At 35.6% G+C, this 15,574-nt stretch overlaps 3 protein-coding genes and 1 long non-coding RNA gene across 4 annotated transcripts; 2 read left to right on the top strand and 2 right to left on the bottom strand.

Annotated features, from left to right (window-relative positions):
• Positions 1–1,354: 1,354 nt before the first annotated feature.
• Positions 1,355–3,086, top strand: LOC141398338 (recQ-like DNA helicase Blm; the record flags this gene model as incomplete). Its single annotated transcript, XM_073975625.1, is given in 6 exon segments — positions 1,355–1,492; positions 1,550–1,571; positions 1,622–1,793; positions 1,946–2,254; positions 2,333–2,699; positions 2,763–3,086. Coding segments are annotated over 5 exon segments (756 nt in total), but the record flags the coding sequence as incomplete, so codon positions are not given.
• Positions 3,087–3,729: 643 nt separating this feature from the next.
• Positions 3,730–4,478, bottom strand: Mpv17 (Mitochondrial inner membrane protein MPV17). The gene has a single exon (XM_073974815.1). The coding sequence runs from the start codon at positions 4,389–4,391 to the stop codon at positions 3,825–3,827; it is 567 nt and encodes a 188-aa protein (XP_073830916.1). The 5' UTR covers positions 4,392–4,478; the 3' UTR covers positions 3,730–3,824.
• A 41-nt stretch (positions 4,479–4,519) lies between these two features.
• Positions 4,520–7,929, top strand: Ddx56 (putative ATP-dependent RNA helicase DDX56). Its single transcript, XM_073974814.1, has 4 exons — positions 4,520–4,711; positions 4,773–5,515; positions 6,867–7,262; positions 7,398–7,929. The coding sequence occupies exons 1-4, from the start codon at positions 4,649–4,651 to the stop codon at positions 7,828–7,830; spliced, it is 1,635 nt and encodes a 544-aa protein (XP_073830915.1). The 5' UTR covers positions 4,520–4,648; the 3' UTR covers positions 7,831–7,929.
• A 3,305-nt stretch (positions 7,930–11,234) lies between these two features.
• LOC141397905 (uncharacterized) lies at positions 11,235–12,991 on the bottom strand. Its single transcript, XR_012411567.1, has 2 exons — positions 12,155–12,991; positions 11,235–12,095 (listed from the first exon to the last, which is right to left on the bottom strand). It is a non-coding gene; the product is annotated as an uncharacterized lncRNA (long non-coding RNA).
• Positions 12,992–15,574: the final 2,583 nt, after the last annotated feature.

Raw genomic sequence — 15,574 nt, 5'->3', positions numbered from 1 at the left:
GTTATGGGTAATGATAGTTTACATGAAGAACCCAGAACCTCTCAACATGAAGTTATGGGAAATAATAATTTAGTTGAAGAACCCAGGACCTCTCAACATGAAGTTATGGGAAATAATAATTTAGTTTAAGAACCCAGAACCTCTCAACATGAAGTTATGGGAGATCTTGCGATTTATATAGTTCAAGAAGAACAACTTCATTTAGATACTAATATGGAACTGAACATTGGAGATGTCATAGACATTGAACCAATTGTTCACCGTGATCCCCATAAGGAGGATAATAATGAAATAGATGTAGCCGAGGAAGATCCTGATAATGTGCTACAATTGCAAGACTATGCACATAATAACATTTGAAATCCCAATCCAGTGCATAATGTTGACAGCGATGAGGAACAATATATTTACGCAGGCATTATTACTAACCCGCACAACCAACAATTTAATCGCGAAAAGCTCCTAATACTTATGAGGAAGGTACTTGCTTCCAAAGTTGACTATGAATTTTCAAGGGTATCCAAAAATTATAAAATACCCCCTGCAGACGTTATAGAATCACTATACCCGAATCCTCCTGTAGGGTTCGTTAACGACACTACTGTAACTTTGCAGAGAATATTTAATGAAATGTCTGTTGAAGAAAGGCGGTGTGTACTAACTTTCGATGCAACAGAATACACATGTAATCGAATCAAACACTATGCCTATTTTTTATATTAAACAGTTTTTCCTACGATTGGCAGCTTCTAGTGGCAGTTAAAATTTTTAACGGTATAATTGTAGAAGAGGAACTCCGTAATACTTTACGTGAAGTTTATGATGCCGCTAGAAATATAAACGCCACAATAGTCGGCAATGTATATGACAACACTCAACATGTAAGCTAAATCCGGCTAATATCTAAATGACCTATATAGCAGATCAACATGGAGAAGCTGGAACCCGATTGTGACATAGAAGAGTAAGAACGGCAAATGAAAGCAGGACAACAAGAGGTTATTTGTTATTTGTAATGAAGACCCCCTGTTAATTTTAAATTAATTTACATTCCTTCATCTCCCTTTCATTGTAGGTTGAATACAATATAAATATATCAACAATTGCCAATGCAAATGAATGCTAAGCTAAGACCTACTTTCCCCTCGTCATCTTTATCGTTAAATAAACGTTCCACTGAAGTGTTTGGTAATTTTCATTCGTGCAAAATGATGGTATTACTGGAGAATTTGATGGCAATAACTATCCACATTCAAAGCGTTTGATGGAGGCGTTAAAAATTCACTTTGGCGTAAATAGTTTTCGTACAAATCAGCTACAAGTTATTAATGCGGCGTTTACGGGGTATGATTGTTTTGTTTTGATGCCCACTGCTGCAGGTAAATCCTTATGTTATCAACTCCCAGCTATTTTGATGGAGGGTGTTACCATAATAATAAGTCCACTCAAGTCATTGATTTCAGATCGGGTTAATAAAATGGCCTCATTACATGTAAGTTGTAGCAATTTAATAATGGTTTGTTATTTTTCATTCTCCCAACCGTTTTAGATTTATGCCAAAAACTTATCCGGTGATCAGTCACTAAAGGAACAAAGCGCAATTTATTGTAATTTGTCGTAGATAAGGCCCATTGTGTATCTCAATGGGGACGTGATTTTCGTCCTGACTACAAACGCCTGGGCATGTTGAGAAACCGTTTTCCCAATGTCCCCATAATGGCATTGACAGCCACTGCCACACCCCGTGTAAGAGTTGATATTTTAAAACAATTGAATTTACCAAACCCAAAATGGTTTGTATCCAGTTTCAATCGCAGTAATTTGAAATATTCGGTATTGCCCAAAAAGGATTCCTATACATTGGAAGATATGAAACATTTCATCCTATCAGTAACCTCCAATGATAGTAATGGTAGTGGTATTATCTACTGCTTATCCCCCAAAGTATGTGTAAATCGGGCATAAAATCATGTTCCTATCATGCCGGGCTATCCGATAGTGTTCTTGAAACACGTCAACACGATTGGATAACAAATAAATATCGTGTCATATGTTCCACCATTGCATTTGGTATGGGTATCGATAAGCCGGACGTACGATTTGTGTTGCATTATTTCATACCCAAATCCATTGAGGGTTATTATCAAGAAGCTGGTCAAGCTGGGCGTGATGGTGAAATAGCCCATTGTGTTTTGTATTATAATTATGCTGATATGATATGATGATGATTGACAGTGAGTATTTGGGAGTAGATGTGTCTTATAATGTGCACATTTTGTTTTTCTGGCGTCGTTCTTTTAGTTGACAAATCCTTGTCTGCCTCTGTAAAAAGTAAGCACATTGAAAATTTAAATCGCATAGTGGGCTACTGTGAAAATGTAGCCGATTGTCGCCGTGCCCAACAACTGCATTATTTTGGTGAACATTTTCTAGAGACGAATGGCTAAAGAATCGTGCAGCGTCATGTGATAATTACCTAAAACAACAACAGTATTCGTTAAGTTGAGAGAGAAGGAACAAATTACTTTTAATCTTTAGAAGAGCAGTTGCCAAGTTTGTCTTTCAAGATCTGTTTGTCAGTTTGTCTTCCTATCTCATCTTTTTGTATATAATAAATCCTGTACAGTATTGTCGAAAGGTTGCCCAATGTGTAAAGGAATTATGTAGCGGTCGTTCAAAATTTACTTTGCTGTATATTGGTAAGCTAAACATAAAACCGTCCACCACCAGTTACGTTGAAATTATTTTGAAATTCTTTACAGCGGATGTTCTCTAGGGTTCAAATATTAAAAAAATCAATGACTTTAATCACAATAAGAGTCATCACGGTATACTGAAGGAATGGGATAAATCCGATATACAACGTTTGTTGCGTATTATGGTTACCCAGAAGTATTTGCGTGAAGATTTGATATTTGCCAAATATCACACGCGTATATCTATTTGGGTCCCAAAGTAGAACGGCTTATGAAGGAAATATTAAAATGGAACTTGCCCTAACACGTAAACAGGGCCATGCTCAACTGTCAAAGGAACAACTTCGACAATTAATGTATTGCTCACCGATATCTATGTATGATCGTTGTTATCCCGACCTCTTGCATTTGTGTCGTACCATTGCCGCCCAGCTTAATACGACCATATAAAATATTGAAACCGCGAATTTAAACCGATTTTCTTGTCATTTTTTGTTATATTTTTGTTTTTCTATATGACAAAAACTATCACTGCAATCATGAATAAAAATTCCGTGCGGAATTTGTTCCCATTCCCAAATTACACAATTTTTTTTCCATATTTATGCCCAAAAAGGGAATACTTTTGTCGACTCGACTAGAATACCCCATAATTTAGCGAATCTAGTAGTTTTCAATGATTTACAAATATTGATTTAAAAGAATTTCTCTTATTGAAATTATTTTCCGTGCGGAAAATTTCGAGGGAAATATTCATGATTTCCCTGAAAATGTTCATTTCAAAATAAATTTGTAAATACCCAAATAAACACCCAAAAAAAGTATTTACTGGGTATTTACCCAAGTTTTGGGATCCCAAGTAGAATCCCATCTATAAAAATATCAAGTTATGGTCTGTTCCAGTACTGCAAGAATATACTAATTTTTACTACTTTTTCCGATAACATAAAGGGAAAATTGTTATCGTAGTAAAAAGTAGTAGCTTCTTGCAGGTTCTGGAACAGAGCATTAATTGTTTAATTTTTGTGCAATGTTTTTGTATTTGTCATTTTTAATCTTACAATTTAATTAAGATAATTATTTTACATAATAATAAAAAAAAATGCACATTATCTTTAAAAATATTTCCTATTTGGACTTCTCATGTTCATCACTGACCTGGGGAGTTTTACTAGCCAACTTTTCATTTAACGTTTGCGAAACAAAACAATTCCAAAATACTGCCACCGTTTGAACGAACACCACCTGATAACGTAGAGGTATTAGACCAAAATTAAGAATTTGTACAGCAGGCCAAATCATATAATTAGTTTTCATTATATCCGGATATTGAACTTTAAGTCGTTCTGCTATATCATGAGGTTTTTCATTGTTGATTAATCCCAACAGACTTGCAATGACCAAATTTAATGAGGGTGCCATTATTGCCTGATCAACTACCATCTTTTTTAATGCACGTGATACACCTTGTTTCCCACGTATTTGACGATCCAAGAGACCATACCAATATTTCAAAATAGGACCAACAAATAACATTCCCATTGAACCATATTTTGCCGTACGTATTAGATCCACATCTTTGAAAGATTTTTTTTCGACAAAAGTTTGGGCTAAAACATCACCGCTAGCCATAATGCCAGCTGCACGCAAACCCTCAGCAACGTAAGGACGTAGAAAACGAATATTTGAAGCCATTTATAAGGATATCAAATTTCAAATTTTAATACGTATTAAATATTCAATATGTTGTGAAATAAATGCAAAATACAAAGAATTCACAGTGCAATGATAGCATTGTTTACAAATTGCAACGGCACCCATCCGAACGGATGGCAGACAACATATCACGGTGAATGTTTTTGTGGGAAGAAGGAGCATATAAAAACGTGCATTGTTTTGTGGAGGAAAATACGCTTTACTTTTGGAAAGATTGTGAAAAATAGCATAAAACTATGACGGAGAAGCGAAAAATCAAACAATTCCATGAAATGGAATTAGATGATAGAATTATAAAGGTAAGAAACCACGGAAGTCTTTTATAGAATTATTTTAATAACTTTCCCCTGAACATTTTAGGCCATTTCAAAAATGGGCTGGAGTGAACCGACATTGATACAGGAGGCAGCCATACCTTTGCTATTAGAAGGTAAAGATGTCATCGTCAAGGCACGCACAGGTTCAGGCAAGACAGCGGCCTTCGCCCTACCGCTGATACAAAAGATCCTACATTCAAAATTGAATGCAGCAGAACAATGCATTAGTGCCTTAGTTTTGGCACCCAGTAAAGAGCTATGCCAACAGACACGCAAGGCTATGGAACAAATGAGTGAAAAATGTGGTAAAGTTTTACGTGTTGTTGACTTGTCGTCTAGCGACACTGTGGCCCAGCGACATGTTCTCTCCGAAAGACCTGATGTGGTGGTAACAACACCTGCTAAAGTGCTGGCACATCTCCAATCGGGTGCCATGGATTTAAAACATTTGGAAACGTTGGTGGTAGATGAAGCAGATTTGGTATTTTCATTTGGTTTTGAAAAAGATGTCAAGAAACTGGTTGAATTTTTACCACCAATTTATCAGGCTGTCTTGGTATCGGCCACCATCACCGAAGATGTTATGAATATGAAAAATATTATTTTAAATAATCCGGTAATTTTGAAGCTGGAAGAACCTGAACTGGTGCCAGAAAGTCAATTGTCACATCAACGTATTTTGGCCGAGGAGGTAGATAAACCGGCGATTTTATATGCCTTGCTTAAGCTGCGTTTGGTACGTGGCAAAAATGTGATTTTTGTCAACTCAGTGGATCGTTGCTACAAGTAAGTAGGGTGTAATAAAATTATATCGTATTCAATTTCTGAATATGGAAGGGAGGGTTTAGTCGAAGACAACGGATGTGGCTTCCTTAAAATTTTGGAACAAATTGAATACTCTTCCACCTGACGGAAAAAAATTGAAAATTTTTTTTAAATTGTAAGTTTTTTCTAAGTAGCCGGCCTTCGGCCGGGGATTTAAGACTTTCTACTATGGACAGGAGCCAATTTAGGGCACGAAAACAACATTTTTTTTTAATTTAAAATTTTTTCTTACTTTAACAAGGGAATTTTCGGAACTTAAGAGGCCCATATCTCGGGAAGTATGGACTTCCCCCCGGAAAAGTTTATATATTTGTGATCAGGACAACAAGATCTACCTGTGGTAATTTTTCCAGATTTTTCCGCCAGGTGGAAGAGTATTCTATTTATGCCAAAATTTTTTATAATGCCCTAAGATTTTTTAAAGAGTTTTGGAAAGTCATAGGAAATAAAAACAGCGTGGATTTTGTAACTTTTTTATAGATCCCAAATAGTAAGAGGTGAGGACATATTAAGCTGTTTATGATGAAGCAATTTGAACAAAGAGACAATTTTTGGGAGACCTCCATTAAAAACTCCTCCGAAAGGGTACAACAAATATCTTCTATCTAGTTTCAAAAAAGGACAGCACTCTTGAATTTCTTTAACAGTTTTAGGAAACTGTAGATTTTTCATACAGTTAAAGAAGATTTCAAATAGTTCAAATATGTGGGTTTTCTAAAAAAATATTAGAAAGCCCCAAATAGGGAAATTTTCTTTTATTTCCTTAACAATTCTAGGAAGTTCCAAGGCGTTGATTTCTTAAAAAATCTAAATAGGGCTGTAGACCAGGATTTCCTGAACACTTTAATAGTGTTCCAGACATCAGGAATTTTGATGGATGCAAAGAGAACAGTTAGTGCCGATTTTAAAAGGCCGTAAGGAGGAAAATAAAGGATTTATAAAAATTCAAGTTTAAGCCCATTAAAAATCCTGTTGAATTCAAAGTGGATAGAAAATAAACATGGATTTTGAAGGTTTTTGATAATATCCAAAATGGCGCGGAATTTAAAAGAGTTGCTAACGAGGCGAATAAGCTCGAATTTTGTAAGAAGTCCCTAAAGCTGTTCTACTCCCTTCCATATAGATATACTTTTTTCTTGTCGTAATGATGAAATCTTGTTATCGTCTACAAAGAAGAAGCATCTGAGAACATAATCTCAGTTGGCTTCCAGATGATTTACATATCTAATCTTCTCTCTGATGTGAACTAAAATAATATTTAAAATCCCCATATATTTCCAACAAATACTAACAGTTTCCTTAATTTTTCCAGATTAAAATTATTCTTGGAACAGTTCAGCATAAAATCCTGTGTTCTCAACTCGGAATTGCCAGCAAAAATTCGCATTCATACCATTAATCAATTTAATCAAGGCATTTATGATTTTATTATTGCCTCGGATGAACATATGCTAGAGAATCCTGGTCGAAATAAATCAGATCGTGAATCTGGAGCATCTCGCGGCATTGACTTCCAATGTGTTACGAATGTCATTAATTTTGATTTCCCCAAAGATGTTAGCTCTTATATCCATCGAGCTGGACGCACAGCTAGAGGTAATAACAAAGGTACTGTGCTATCAATGGTTAGCATTAAGGATAAGGAAATCAATGATGAAGTGGAAGAACGTTTGAAAGCTGGCTATATGAGTGAAGAGCAGATCATTAAGTAAGTTTTTCTTTTCAATTTGGAGCCGGTTTCTTGATGTCGATTCGACTTGAAAGTACTTCTTTCGTTCGCCAACAAGAGCCGATCCTTGTTTTCTATTGAAGATAACTAAATGAAATTCGTATTTTCTTCCAGAAATTATCAATTCAAAATGGAAGAGGTTGAAGCATTTCGTTATCGTGCCAAAGATGCCTGGCGTGCTGTTACCCGTATTGCTGTGCATGAGGCTCGTGTTCGTGAAATTAAACAGGAAATTTTCAACAGTGAAAAACTTAAAGCCTTCTTTAGTGAAAATACACGAGATTTACAGGTTTTGCGACACGATAAACCTCTAAAGACAGTTAAAGTCCAACCACATTTGTCACATGTTCCTGAATACATTGTACCAAAGGCATTGAAACGTATTGCCGCAACACCTCTAACGTCTTCGACATCAGACTCCTCCAAGAAGCCACGTTATTTCAATTCATCTGCAAAGGCTGCCTATGAAAGTAAGGCTAGTAACCCGCTGCTGTGTAGTGAAATTGATTTTGGCAAGAAAACGGGTGGTAATAGACGTCGTAAATGATGAAAGTGAGAGGTTGAATGGGATATCGTTTGTAGTTAATTAGTTATGTTATAAGTTAAGTAATGTACAAATCACATATTAACATGAGAATGTTAAGCGTATATGCTTTTTTTAATTGTAGTGATAATTTCAAAACAAAATTTTGCTGCGTTTTAAGGTGAAATCTAAGAGATAGATTATTTAGATCAGGTATCGGCACTAATACAAACGCATTGTTTGCGGCCTCACGCATACGACTCTCTCTCGCTCTCTCCACAAACAGCGTGTATTAACGCACACTACATTACTAAAATTAAAAATCATTGAAACAACCGACAGCAGAACCTTCTTCATTGACTTCTGAGCGAAGACTGAGTGGTGGTTGTTCTGTTGTTATTCTCATCAAGGGCACGTGTGCCCCTTTTTGCCGGATGCTGATCTAGATCATAGATTAGACGAGGTTGGACCGTTTTGACAAAGTTTGAAAGTTTGGGCGGACCTAACAAGCGTGGACTTTCAAAGAATTATGGGTGGTCCTTAAAGGATCAACAAGCGTGGATTTTTAAAGGGTTTTGGTTGGACCTAAAAGGGTCAACAAGTGTGGATTTTTAAAGAGTTTTGGTTGGACCTAAAAGGGTCAACAAGTGTGGATTTTTAAAGAGTTTTGGTTGGACCTAATAGGGTCAACAAGCGTGGATTTTTAAAGAGTTTTGGTTGGACCTAAAAGGGTCAACAAGCGTGGATTTTTAAAGAGTTTTGGTTGGACCTAAAAGGGTCAACAAGTGTGGATTTTTAAAGAGTTTTGGTTGGACCTAATAGGGTCAACAAGCGTGGATTTTTAAAGAGTTTTGGTTGGACCTAAAAGGGTCATCAAGCGTTGGTTTTTAAAGGGTTTTGGCTGGACCTAAAAGGTTCAACAACAGTGGATTTTTAAAGAGTTTTGGGTGGACCTAAAAGGGTCATCAAGCGTTGGTTTTTAAAGGGTTTTGGCTGGACCTAAAAGGTTCAACAACAGTGGATTTTTAAAGAGTTTTGGGTGGACCTAAAAAGGTCAACAAGCGTGGATTTTTAAAGCATTTTGGGAAGACCTAAAATGGGTCAACAATCGTGGATTTTTAAATGATTTTGGGAAGACCTAAAATGGGTCAACAATCGTGGATTTTTAAAGAGATTTGGGTGGACCTAAAAAGGCCAACAAGCGTGGAATTTTAAAGAGTTTTTGGTGGACATAAAAATGTCAACTAGCGTAGATTTTCAAAGAGTTTTGGCTGGACCTAAAAAGGTTCAACAACAGTGAATTTTTAAAGAGTTTTGGGTGAACATAAAAACGTCAACAACCGTGGATTTTTAAAGAGTTTTGGGTGGACATAAAAAGGTCAACATGAGTGGATTTTTAAAGAGTTTTTGGTGGACATAAAAATGTCAACAAGCGTAGATTTTTAAAGAGTTTTTGGTGGACATAAAAATGTCAACAAGCGTAGATTTTTAAAGAGTTTTGGGTGGACCTAAAAAGGTCAACATGAGTGGATTTTTAAAGAGTTTTGGGTGGACCTAAAAATGTCAACAAGCGTGGATTTTTAAAGAGATTTGGGTGGAATAAAAATGCCAACAATCGTGGATTTTTAAAGAGTTTTGGGTGGACATAAAAATGTCAACAAGCGTGGATTTTTAAAGAGTTTTTGGTGGACATAAAAATGTCAACAAGCGTAGATTTTTAAAGAGTTTTTGGTGGACATAAAAATGTCAACAAGCGTAGATTTTTAAAGAGTTTTGGGTGGACATAAAATGGTCAACAACCGTGGATTTTTAAAGAGTTTTGGGTGGACATAAAATGGTCAACAACCGTGGATTTTTAAAGAGTTTTGGGTGGACCTAAAAAGGTCAACATAAGTGGATTTTTAAAAATGTCAACAAGCGTGGATTTTTAAAGAGATTTGGGTGGACCTAAAAAGGTAAAGAAGTGTGAATTTTTAAAGAGTTTTGGGTGAACATAAAAAGGTCAACAACCGTGGATTTTTAAAGAGTTTTGGGTGGAATAAAAATGCCAACAATCGTGGATTTTTAAAGAGTTTTGGGTGGACCTAAACAGGTCAACAAGCGTGGATTTTTAAAGAGTTTTTGGTGGACATAAAAATGTCAACAAGCGTGGATTTTTAAAGAGTTTTTGGTGGACATAAAAATGTCAACAAGCGTAGATTTTTAAAGAGTTTTGGGTGGACATAAAATGGTCAACAACCGTGGATTTTTAAAGAGTTTTGGGTGGACATAAAATGGTCAACAACCGTGGATTTTTAAAGGGTTTTGGGTGGACCTAAAAAGGTCAACATGAGTGGATTTTTAAAAATGTCAACAAGCGTGGATTTTTAAAGAGATTTGGGTGGACCTAAAAAGGTAAAGAAGTATGAATTTTTAAAGAGTTTTGGGTGAACATAAAAAGGTCAACAACCGTGGATTTTTAAAGAGTTTTGGGTGGAATAAAAATGCCAACAATCGTGGATTTTTAAAGAGTTTTGGGTGGACCTAAACAGGTCAACATGAGTGGATTTTTAAAGAGTTTTGGGTGGACATAAAATGGTCAACAACCGTGGATTTTTAAAGGGTTTTGGGTGGACCTAAAAAGGTCAACATGAGTGGATTTTTAAAAATGTCAACAAGCGTGGATTTTTAAAGAGATTTGGGTGGACCTAAAAAGGTAAAGAAGTATGAATTTTTAAAGAGTTTTGGGTGAACATAAAAAGGTCAACAACCGTGGATTTTTAAAGAGTTTTGGGTGGAATAAAAATGCCAACAATCGTGGATTTTTAAAGAGTTTTGGGTGGACCTAAAAAGGTCAAAAAGCGTGGATTTTTAAAGAGTTTTGGGTGAACATAAAAAGGTCAACAACCATGGATTTTTAAAGAGTTTTGAGTGGACATAAAATGGTCAACAACCGTGGATTTTTAAAGGGTTTTGGGTGGAATAAAAAGTTCAACAATCGTGGATTTTTAAAGAGTTTTGGGTGGAACAAAAAGTTCAACAATCGTGGATTTTTAAAGAGTTTTGTGTGGACCTAAAATGGGTCAACAACCGTGGATTTTTAAAGCATTTTGGGAAGACCTAAAATGGGTCAACAATCGTGGATTTTTAAAGGGTTTTGGCTAGAACTAAAAGGTTCAACAAGCGTTGATTTTAAAAGAGATTTGGGTGGACCTAAAAAGGCCAACAAGCGTGGAATTTTAAAGAGTTTTTGGTGGACATAAAAAGGTCAACAAACGTGAATTTTTAAAGAGCTTTGGCTGGACCTAAAATTTCAACAAGCGTGGATTTAAAAAGAGCTTTGACTGGACCTAAAATTTCAACAAGCGTGGATTTTTAAAGAGCTTTGACTGGACCTAAAATTTCAACAAGCGTGGATTTTTAAAGAACAATAATGGATTTTTAAAGTATTTTTGGTGGACCTTAAAAGGTCAACAAGCGTGGATTTTTAAGTGTTTTGAGTGGACATAAAAAGGTCAACAAGCTTGGACTTTTAAAGAGCGTGGAGTTTTAAAGAGTTTTTGTTGGACCTAAAAGGGTCAACACATAAAGGTCAAAAGCGTGGGTTTTTAAAGATTTTTGGGTAGACTAAAAAGGCCAACAAGCGTGAATTTTTAAAGAGGTTTGGGTGGACCTAAAAGCGTCAACAAGAGTGGATTTTTAAAGAGTTTTGGGTGGACTAAAAAGGCCAACAAGCGTGAATTTTTAAAGAGGTTTGGGTGGACATAAAAATGTCAACAAGCGTGGATTTTTAAAGAGTTTTGGGTGGACCTAAAAATGTCAACAAGAGTGGATTTTTAAAGAGGTTTGGGTGGACATAAAAATGTCAACAAGCGTGGATTTTTAAAGAGATTTGGGTGGACCTAAAAGGTCAACAAGCGTGAATTTTTAAAGAGTTTTGGGTGAACATAAAAACGTCAACAACCGTGGATTTTTAAAGAGTTTTGGGTGGACATAAAATTGTCAACAATCGTGGATTTTTAAAGGGTTTTGGCTAGAACTAAAAGGTTCAACAAGCGTTGATTTTAAAAGAGATTTGGGTGGACCTAAAAAGGCCAACAAGCGTGGAATTTTTAAGAGTTTTTGGTGGACATAAAAAGGTCAACAAACGTGAATTTTTAATTTTTGATTTTGAATTTCTTGGTCCAAAATGATCGTATTGTTGTGTTATTTAAGCTCTTTAGACCTAAGTGTTTGTAAATAAAAATTCCTTTTTATTTCATTTGTCCCGACGTTTCGTCAATATTTGTTGACATCTTCAGGGGATACGTCTATTTTATTAAAAACATCAAATTAAAATCTAATCTTCATGAAATTATAATTTACTTACAATGAATAAAGTATATTTTACATGAAGGTTTTTGTCAAGAAGCACATTTTATAACAAACACAACTTAAAATTAGAATCACAGATCGATTATACTATATTGCAACGCGGTAACTAATGCTAATGTTATTTGTATCTTCTTTAACGTTCATTGTCCTCTCTATTTTTTGTTGAATTCTCAAGCTTTCTATTGTGTATCTTTTCCTTTCTTTGTTTTCCTTATCTAATATTTTGACATTTTCAAAGTTCGCCTTGTGTCCAGTTTTCAATATGTGTTGAGCCAGTGCTGTTTTCTGTGTTCCTTTTTCTATATCAGTTTTATGTTCCCCCATTCTCGTTTGTAAAGTCCGCTTTGTTGTGCCTATGTACACAAGATCACAGCTTTCTTCTTCATTCCCATTGCACTCTACTTCATAAACAATGTTGCTTTGTTGTTGTTTTTCTATTGGTGTTTTGACGTAAGAGAAAAGTTTACTTGTTGTTTGATTGGCTTTGTAGGCAAAACATATGTTGTTTGTGTTGTTTATTGTCGTTCTTATGCTCTTGTTATCTGTTAAACCAGGTATGTATTTGAGGCTGCAATATCGTTTTTTCTCTTCATTAGTTTTAGGGTTACCATGTTTACATTTCAATTTTCTACTTATTTCGTTAATAATGTTGGTAATTACTTTTGTGGGAAAGCTATTGTTATTTAATATTCGGGTTATTGTTTTTATGTTGGTTTGATGAAATTCTTCGTCACTGATGCGAAGTACTCTTGTGACAAAACTTTTAGCAGTGTTTATAATTTGTGATTTTGGTTGTGTGCTGTGGTAATTCATGATTCTGCCGGATGCCATAGTTTTTTGATACCAGTCAAATTTAATGCTGTTGTCATGTCGTCTTAGTTTGGTGTCAAGATATGAATTTTTAAAGAGCTTTGGCTGGACCTAAAATTTCAACAAGCGTGGATTTAAAAAGAGCTTTGACTGGACCTAAAATTTCAACAAGCGTGGATTTTTAAAGAGCTTTGACTGGACCTAAAATTTCAACAAGCGTGGATTTTTAAAGAACAAGAATGGATTTTTAAAGGATTTTTGGTGGACCTTAAAAGGTCAACAAGCGTGGATTTTTAAGTGTTTTGAGTGGACATAAAAAGGTCAACAAGCTTGGACTTTTAAAGAGCGTAGAGTTTTAAAGAGTTTTTGTTGGACCTAAAAGGGTCAACACGCGTGGATTTTTTGGGCCGATTCCGTACAGCGAGGCGAGTCGTGTCGCGTTGTCAAATGCAATTTTTCGATTCCGTATGGCAATATCGCCTGAGGTCGTCAAATTTTGTCGCCGAAATGTTCATTTTCCGGCGACAACAAATTAGCTGTCGCCGTACATTTTTACTAACGAATAAAAATAAAATAAAAAAATAAAAATAACTTGTTATCGACGATTATTTTCTATCGCTGTACGTAGTGCATTTTTTAAATTTTGTCACAGAGACGATAGACGACGCGACATGACTCGCCTCGCTGTACGGAATCGGCCCATTTAAAAAGTTGTTGGTTTACATAAAAAGGTCAAAAGCGTGGGTTTTTAAAGAGTTTTGGGTAGACTAAAAAGGCCAACAAGCGTGAATTTTTAAAGAGGTTTGGGTGGACCTAAAAGCGTCAACAAACGTGGATTTTTAAAGAGTTTTGGGTGGAATAAAAAGTTCAACAATCGTGTATTTTTAAAGAGTTTTGGGTGGACCTAAAATGGTCAACAAGCGTGGATTTTTAAAGGGTTTTGGGTGGACCTAAAATGGTCAACAAGAGTGGATTTTTAAAGAGGTTTGGGTGGACATAAAAATGTCAACAAGCGTGGATGTTTAAAGAGTGTTGGGTGGACATAAAATGGCCAACAAGCGTGTATTTTTAAAGAGTTTTGGGTGGACCTAAAAATGTCAACAAGAGTGGATTTTTAAAGAGGTTTGGGTGGACATAAAAATGTCAACAAGCGTGGATTTTTAAAGAGATTTGGGTGGACCTAAAAGGTCAACAAGCGTGAATTTTTAAAGAGTTTTGGGTGAACATAAAAACGTCAACAACCGTGGATTTTTAAAGAGTTTTGGGTGGACATAAAATTGTCAACAACCGTGGATTTTTAAAGTGTTTTGGGTGGACCTAAAAAGGTAAAGAATTGTGAATTTTTAAAGAGTTTTGGGTGAACATAAAAAGGTCAACAACTGTGGATTTTTAAAGAGTTTTGGGTGGAATAAAAATGCCAAAAATCGTGGATTTTTAAAGAGTTTTGGGTGAGCATAAAAAGGTCAACAACCGTGGATTTTTAAAGAGTTTTGGGTGGACATAAAATGGTCAACAACCGTGGATTTTTAAAGGGTTTTGGGTGGAATAAAGAGTTCAACAATCGTGGATTTTTAAAGAGTTTTGTGTGGACCTAAAATGGGTCAACAACCGTGGATTTTTAAAGCATTTTGGGAAGACCTAAAATGGGTCAACAATCGTGGATTTTTAAAGGGTTTTGGCTAGAACTAAAAGGTTCAACAAGAGTTGATTTTAAAAGAGATTTGGGTGGACCTAAAAAGGCCAACAAGCGTGGAATTTTAAAGAGTTTTTGGTGGACATAAAAATGTCAACAAGCGTATATTTTTAAAGAGTTTTGGCTGGACCTGAAAAGGTCAACAAGCGTGGATTTTTAAAGAGGTTTGGGTGGACATAAAATGGTCAACAATCGTTGATTTTTAAAGGGTTTTGGCTAGAACTAAAAGGTTCAACAAGCGTTGATTTTAAAAGAGATTTGGGTGGACCTAAAAAGGCCAACAAGCGTGGAATTTTAAAGAGTTTTTGGTGGACATAAAAATGTCAACAAGCGTATATTTTTAAAGAGTTTTGGCTGGACCTGAAAAGGTCAACAAGCGTGGATTTTTAAAGAGGTTTGGGTGGACATAAAATGGTCAACAATCGTGGATTTTTGGGTGGACATAAAATGGTCAACAACCGTGGATTTTTAAAGTGTTTTGGGTGGACCTAAAAAGGTAGAGAAGTGTGGATTTTTAAAGAGTTTTGGGTGGACATAAAAAGGTCAACAACCGTAAAAAGGACCTAAAAAGGTAGAGAAGTGTGGATTTTTAAAGAGTTTTGGGTGGACATAAAATGGTCAACAACCGTGGATTTTTAAAGAGTTTTGGGTGAACATAAAAAGGTCAACAACCGTGGATTTTTAAAGAGTTTTGGGTGGACATAAAATTGTCAATAACCGCGGATTTTTAAAGAGTTTTGGTTGGACATAAAATGGTCAACAACCGTGGATTTTTAAAGGGTTTTGGGTGGAATAAAGAGTTCAACAATCGTGGATTTTTAAAGAGTTTTGTGTGGACCTAAAATGGGTCAACAACCGTGGATTTTTAAAGCATTTTGGGAAGACCTAAAATGGGTCAACAATCGTGGATTT

Source organism: Musca autumnalis, unplaced genomic scaffold (assembly GCF_047663935.1).
Source record: "Musca autumnalis isolate F117 unplaced genomic scaffold, ASM4766393v1 scaffold_3, whole genome shotgun sequence".
Lineage (NCBI taxonomy): Eukaryota > Metazoa > Arthropoda > Insecta > Diptera > Muscidae > Musca > Musca autumnalis.
The sequence above is the reverse complement of the archived record's forward strand: the minus strand, read 5'-3'. Positions and strand labels throughout refer to the sequence as shown.

Bases quoted from the DNA above. Each gene is read 5' to 3' on its own strand.
- Mpv17 (XM_073974815.1), bottom strand. From the start codon at position 4,391: ATGGCTTCAAATATTCGTTTTCTACGTCCTTACGTTGCTGAGGGTTTG.
- Ddx56 (XM_073974814.1), top strand. From the start codon at position 4,649: ATGACGGAGAAGCGAAAAATCAAACAATTCCATGAAATGGAATTAGAT. The intron at 5,516-6,866 runs GTAAGTAGGGTG...TAATTTTTCCAG, and splicing joins TCAGTGGATCGTTGCTACAA to ATTAAAATTATTCTTGGAAC. The intron at 7,263-7,397 runs GTAAGTTTTTCT...ATTTTCTTCCAG, and splicing joins AGTGAAGAGCAGATCATTAA to AAATTATCAATTCAAAATGG.